The 7,191-nt window shown below is 44.2% G+C and overlaps 1 protein-coding gene across 1 annotated transcript in view; it reads left to right on the top strand.

The window, feature by feature from the left end:
- The first annotated feature begins 1,752 nt into the window (after window positions 1-1,752).
- LOC128092646 (craniofacial development protein 2-like) overlaps window positions 1,753-7,191 on the top strand; it is a 9,819-nt gene continuing 4,380 nt past the window's right edge. Inside the window, exon 1 of the mRNA XM_052706921.1 lies at window positions 1,753-2,524. Within this exon, the coding sequence (XP_052562881.1) occupies window positions 1,851-2,524 (674 nt within the window). The 5' untranslated portion in view covers window positions 1,753-1,850. The remainder of the gene's footprint in view (window positions 2,525-7,191) is intronic.

Here is a 7,191-nt window from a genome sequence, read left to right as displayed (position 1 = left end):
CACCCAAAAAGCAAAAACTGGAAATTTTTTTTTCAAAAAAAAACTCCAGATTTGTACAAAAAATCATTTGTGATTTATGCTTATCCTCATCTAGTTGTTAATAAACGAAAATTTTAAATAAATTATGGAAATGGAATTGAGTTTAATCTTGAGTCGCCAAGTTACTGACAATTCTTTGTCTAACTGTACTTCATGCAATTTTTTGTGTAGTTTGGTTGAACGGTTTAGCTGATTTAGCTTCACGGTGTGTACAAAGAGATCTATTTGTATTCAATTTTTTTTTATTTAGGCCAATGCAAATATTTTTAAAAGTTTTTGTCCCTCGTCTCTGGCCGGGGTCAAGGGGGGGGGGGGGGGGGGGTCGGCCGACTCAGAAAACTGCGGACGACCCACCGTTTCTTTTCAGGTTCCAGGATCCCATCGATGCAGCAGCGGACAACTCCAGCGGATGGTAAGTAGCGGCGGACCAGACTTCCAGGTAAGTAAAACTCAAGGGTTTCATTTTTCTATATTGAATTTCTAAATTGAAATATGGTGCAAGAAAAAAAAAATTCATTTCGTAAAATTGTGAAATTTATGAAAAAACTTGGATTGTTGTCTAAAAACATTTAAAAAGACGCTAAATTTATTTTTTTTTTAATTTTAACTGTGTTTACTTCAATTTGAAGTTTTTTTTTCTATTTTCAATTTTTTTAAATAAATAACTTAGCTAAAATTAATGTATTTTCCAAAACAACTTTTCAGTGATAAAGTTTTTTGTAATACTGAGAATATATCGCTGCAAATATTTTAAAAATATTAAAATATGTCTCAAAGGGAGTCAAGAAATTAGGAAGCAAAAATATATTTTTTTCATAAACATTTAATTTTGAAGAATAACAAATTGAAATTGATTTAATATATATTTTAAAAAAAATTAAATTAAGTGTTTCAAATATTTCAAATAATATTTTAAAATGATTTTAAAATTATAAAAAAAATTGAAAATATTTGAACAAAGGTGCTCATCAACGCAAAAAGTTTGTATTATGTGTAAAGGATATTCAAATCAAAATTTCGTTTGAATAAAATTTTTTTATGTCTCATTGGTTTTTATACATCGTAGTATTGAGGATATTAAACTTTAAAAAAATGCAACGAGCATTGAAATTTGAATTTTTTCTTATACAAAATAATATCAAGGTAATTAATTGCGATCTTCAAAAACAATAACTATACAATTGTAAATAAACAAAAATTAAAATAAGTCAAATAAACATTGAATGTTTTCTTGGTTCTTCATTCTTAAAGTCAAGTCAAAAACTTTTAAAAATATTTGTACCAGCCTAAATTAAAAGAAAAAAAAGGTTATACTTGGAATCAACTTAATTTAAAATGCATTTTCTGGCATTGATTAACATTTTTGCATGTTTTGACTTGCTAAGTGTGCGTGTGCGTGCGCACTAACGCGGTGTTGTGCTCCGGCCGGTCCGTCGAATTTACTCGCGAATCCGTGGTTATCCGGTCCCCCGCGACGTGAAGTTCCCGTCAGCAGAAAATTATAGTGAAAGCAAGTGAGCGTTGCGTACGTGCACCAAACCCGAACCCCTCCCCCCCTCCGCCATCCGTTTTTGGGCGGCTGTACCCCAGGTTAGGGGCGGCCCAAAACAACGTGGGGTTTCGACTCCCTTTCTCCGTGAGCGGCTGTTCCCAGGTTAGGGGCGGCTCTGAAGAGGTGAGCGACCCCCCCCCCCCCCTTCAACGAGCGTCTGTTCCCCAGGTTAGGGGCGGCTGATTAAAAGTCCCAGTGCCAGGGTGGGACTCTAAACAGTCCTGGTACGACGGTCCTCCGGCGAGACAGGGGGTTGGTGATGGCTACACGCACCCGCCGTAAAAACCAAGTGCAGAGAGCTCCAGATGCGAGCCGATCCAATCGCCGACCCGATTTTCGGGGATCCAGGGATTGGAAACTCGGGACGTGGAACTGCAGGTCTCTCAACTTCGATGGGAGCGACCGCATTCTTCATAACGAATTGCGGGTCCGCGGTCTCGAAGTCGTGGCGCTGCAGGAGGTGTGCTGGACGGGGAAGGACCACCGAGAGCTCGGTGGGTATACTATGTATTGGAGCGGCGGCGATACACACGAGCTGGGGACAGCTTTTATCGTGCTGGGCGAAATGGCGAAGCGCGTGATTGGGTGGTGGCCAGTCAACGACAGAATGTGCCGGTTGAGAATCAAGGGCCGATTCTTCAATCTGAGCATCATCAACGTGCACAGCCCGCACATGGGAAGCGACGCCGATGACAAGGACGCTTTCTACGAGCTTCTTGACCGCGAGTACAGGAAGTGTCCAAAACACGACGTCAAGATTGTCATCGGCGACTTAAACGCTCAAGTCGGCCAGGAGGAGGAGTTTAGACCGGTTATTGGGAGGTTCAGCGCCCACCAGCAGACGAACGAGAACGGCCTACGACTCATCGATTTCGCTACCTCCCGAAACATGGCCATACGTAGTACCTTCTTCCAGCACACCTCCCTATACAAGTACACCAAACGACACGGAGACGCAAATCGACCATGTTCTCATCGATGGTCGGCACTTCTCGGACATCGACTCGGACCACTACCTGGTGGTGGCAAAGCTGCGCCAACGCCTGTCCGAGGTCAACAAGATCCGGTACCGTCGCCCGCAGCGGTATAACCTGGAGCGACTCAAGGATCCTGAGGTCGCTACCCAGTACGCGCGGGAACTCGAAGCTGCGTTGCCTGACGAGGGTGAGCTCGCCGAAGCCCCTCTGGAGGCCTGCTGGAGCCACATGGAAGCAGCCATCAACGCAGCGGCATCGAGCGCCATCGGGTACGTGGACCGAGTTCGACGGAACGGCTGGTTCGACGAGGAATGTCAGGCGATTTGGGACGAGAAGAAAGCAGCGCGGGACAAGTGGCTGCTGCACAACACCCGTGGGAACAAGGAGTCGTACAAACAGTTGCGAAGACAGCAAACCCATCTCTTCCGGGATAAGAAGCGCCGCCTGGAAGAGTTGGAGTGCCAGGACATGGAACAGCTGTATCGCTCCAACGAAACGCGCAAGTTCTACAAGAAACTCAGTCAATCCCGGAAAGGCTTCATGCCGCGAGCCGAAATGTGCCGGGATAAGGACGGGGGAATCTTGACAGACGAGCGTGAGGTGATCGAAAGGTGGAAGCAGCACTTCGACGAGCACCTGAACGGCCCAGAGGCGGAGTACCAGGGCGACGGGGGAAACGACGTCAGCGGTATGGTGGACGACGAGGACGAGCCAGCACCCACGATGAGGGAGGTTAAGGATGCCATCAAGAAGCTGAAGAACAACAAAGCAGCGGGTAAGGATGGTATCGGTGCTGAACTCATCAAGATGGGCCCGGACAAGCTGGCAGCCTGTCTACACCGGCTGATAGTCAAGGTCTGGGACACAGAACAACTACCGGAGGAGTGGAAAGAGGGAGTAATATGCCCGATCTACAAGAAGGGGGACAAGTTGGAATGTGAGAACTATCGAGCCATCACTATTCTCAACGCGGCCTACAAAGTGCTGTCGCAGATCATCTTCTGTCGTCTGTCGAAGCGAGCAAAGGATTTCGTTGGGACGTACCAAGCCGGTTTTGTGGAGGGGAAATCGACGACGGACCAAATCTTTTTGCTACGCCAAATCCTCCAAAAGTGTCGCGAGTATCAGATCCCGACGCACCACCTATTCATCGATTTCAAAGCCGCGTACGACTCGGTCGATCGCGAAGAGCTATGGAAGATCATGTACGAGAACGGCTTTCCCGGGAAGCTGATCAGACTGGTGAAATCGACGATGGACGGGGCGCGGTGCAGCGTGAAGATTTCGGGAGCGATGTCCGACCCGATCGAATCGCGCAAGGGACTGCGACAAGGCGACGGTATCTCCGGCCTCTGTTTCAACATTGGGCTTGAAGGTGTGATGAGGCGGGCGGGCTTCAACATGCGGGGCACGATCATCAACCGGTCCAACCAGTTCATCTGCTATGCCGACGACATGGACATTGTCGGCAGGACGTTCGAGGATGTGGCCAGGCGGTACACCGAATTGAAGCGGGAAGCGGATAAGGTTGGATTGAAGGTGAATGTGGCGAAGACGAAGTATCTGCTGGCAGGAGGAACCGAGTCCCTTAGGGCTCGCATAGGACCGAGCGTGACGATCGACGGGGACGAGTTCGAGGTCGTGGAGGAGTTTGTGTACCTCGGATCTTTGGTAACGTCGGACAACAACGGCAGCAGAGAAATTCGGAGGCGCATCATCACCGGTAGTCGTGCCTACTATGGACTCCACAAGACCCTACGGTCTGGTCATCTTTCCCGGCGTACAAAGTGCACCATGTACGAAACGCTGATAAGACCCGTCGTCCTCCTGCAAGCGCTTGAAGTTTTTGAACGGCGAGTGCTTAGGACGATCTTTGGCGGCGTACGGGAGAACAATGTATGGCGGAGAAGGATGAACCACGAGCTGGCGCAACTCTACGGCAAACCAAGCATTCGGAAAGTCGCCAAGGCTGGCCGAATCCGGTGGGCCGGACACGTCGCAAGAATGCCGGACGCGCTGGATGCGCGCCAACCGAACCAGACTATCAATCCGGTGAAGTTGGTGTTCAATTCGGAGCCGGTTGGAACGCGGCGGAGGGGGGCGCAACGTGCACGGTGGTTGAACCAGGTGGAGGAAGATCTGGAAAGTGTGGGAGTTCCGCAGCGGAATTGGAGAGTAGCAGCCCAGCACCGAGTTAGATGGCAACGCATCTGGAGACAGCTCATGACCCGGAGGTTGTACGAGCAGTAAAAGTAAAGTAAAGTAAGTAAGACTTGCTAAGCATTATTTTTAACATCATTGAAATTTGTATGTATTTTTGCATCAATAAACTTGACACACACTTTGAAAAATATTTACAGAGGCCTAATTTGTTCTAACATGAGTAAAAATGAAAATTATCGTTGTTCAAAAGCTAAGCTTGATTTTAAAGTTTTGAAATTATTTTATCCAAAAGGTCAGAAAATTTCACAGAAGTTCCTTTGTTAAACGTTCAAAATCAGACCAATAGTTTGAGTATCATCAGTTGAAAATAACAGGCTTATTAGGTGACAATTGATTTCATTAATTTTCATCGATCCCAATTCATGTATGACTATATCTCATAATCTAAATGCCTGATTTTTTTAAATTCAAGAAAAAAATTACAGCATTTTTTATGTTCTATATTTTAAATACAATTTACATTAAGAAAAAAAAAAAACAAATGTATACCTAAAAGAAGATATGCCTTGAAAACTGTACATCTTATTAACAAAAAAAAATTTTAAAATTCGTTTTTGCTTGTAAAATTGACATTAATATTTTGGTCAAGATTTTCAATATTAAAAAAACACTATTATTTTCAAAATTCATATCTGTCAAGCCAGATTTTGAACCATCACGCACATCGTTAAAAAAAAATATAAAATCGGTTTGTTTTTCAATGTACTTATTTTTTCCTATAAAGTCCTAATTATAAAAAAAATCCTTCTCAAGGTACAGAATTTTGTACATTTACATGCACACGACCAGTCCAAAAAATTAATGGAGACTTGTATGGAAAACAAATGATGTCACATGATTTTTGTTGGCATAGTATAGTGAATGCTTGAACGCAGTTTCATCCAAATAAAAAAGTACAAATTTGAAAATCACAAAAAAATGCGAAATCGTAGAGAACTACATTTGTTTTTTTTTTTGTGGACCAAAAAAGGTCACCTTTAAATCACAGCAAAAAAAATCCGATGGTAAAATCGCATGCACATCACCTTCGTCAAAAAAGACACTTAGAATTACACGCTGCATGTACAATTAATGTAAACACAAACAGATAATCGAAACTTCAGATAATCGAGGCTTCGGATAATCGATTCTGGACTGTGTAGTTTATTTTTTCAAGCAATACTGGTTAATAGAACATTATTTAAAAAAATGTAAAATAATAAGATTGCAGAAAAAAAATTGTTACCAAAATATGTTTTTTATTGAACTAACTTGACAAATATTTCATTTAATAATGAGAAAACATTAAAAAAAAATCAAACTTCCATTTGAAACATATTTTTGGAATTTTTAAGAATAACTTTGAGTTCATAAATTAGAAAAAAAATAAATTCAGATAAGCTTCGTTTTAAGAAAAGATTGGTGATTTCTTTGACGAAAATTCAAATGAAATTTCGACTGTTCCTAAAACTATTTCATCACAAATTTCAGCACGCCAAAACTTCCCCCTCGGCCAGCTCATTGCATAACATCATCCTGTGCGCCGATTTCGTCAGAACCTGACTGCAGAAGAAGATGATGATGCCATAACAATTCTTTCGCGTTCTCACGCGTGGTCACGTTAGATCTCTCGCAACAACAACAGCACTTCTTTGTGATATCGCGCGCCGGCCGTCTCGCGCATCAAGTATGTATGAGTGTTCTGAATCTCGCGCCAAAAAACAACCCCCCTTCGAGTCACAACAATAACAACAGCAGCATCAGCAGCAATGTTTTTGAACTCTGTTGCCTTTTCGGCTTCTTCTTTTGCGTCTCGTTCTTTAATATCTTCCCTCCCTTCGTCTGGAACCCCCCCCCCCCCTCCCCGCATCTTCCACACTCTTCTCCAAGGAGTTTGTGATTACGTGATCCGAGGAGCATTCGGCAATTGACCGCGATTGGCCGAGCACGCCGCCGTTCGGCTCCGGTTCAAACTGGACCAACACACACACACACACAACTAAACGAGACGAAAATGTTCGCTTGGCTGTGTTGGTTGGCCAGAAGGGATCAAAAACCGCCAAATCGTGTGTGTTGTGCTGTGGCCTTTCAGAATGAATTCGAGAAAGAGAGGGAGATGAGATTCGCCAAAAATGCTGTAAAGATGGGAGGGAGGGGAGGGAGACCACGGGTGGGTCGGGGGTGCATCAGACGGCGGCGGCAAAGTTTCACATTTGATGATGATGCATTTTAGAATGGGGGGAGGCGACACAAAATGTGAACGCGACGGCGAGAATACTCATGTGAATTTGTTGTTGTTGCTGGTAGTTAAGGCAAAATGTGCAGGGAACAAAACTGAAACAACAAAAGGTTACTCTCGTTCATCGCGACGGAGAGTGGCTGGGCAGTTTTTTTTTCGGATGCAATCAAGCGAGGAGTGTG

Source organism: Culex pipiens, chromosome 2 (assembly GCF_016801865.2).
Source record: "Culex pipiens pallens isolate TS chromosome 2, TS_CPP_V2, whole genome shotgun sequence".
Lineage (NCBI taxonomy): Eukaryota > Metazoa > Arthropoda > Insecta > Diptera > Culicidae > Culex > Culex pipiens.
This window is presented reverse-complemented; position numbering and strand designations above follow the sequence as displayed.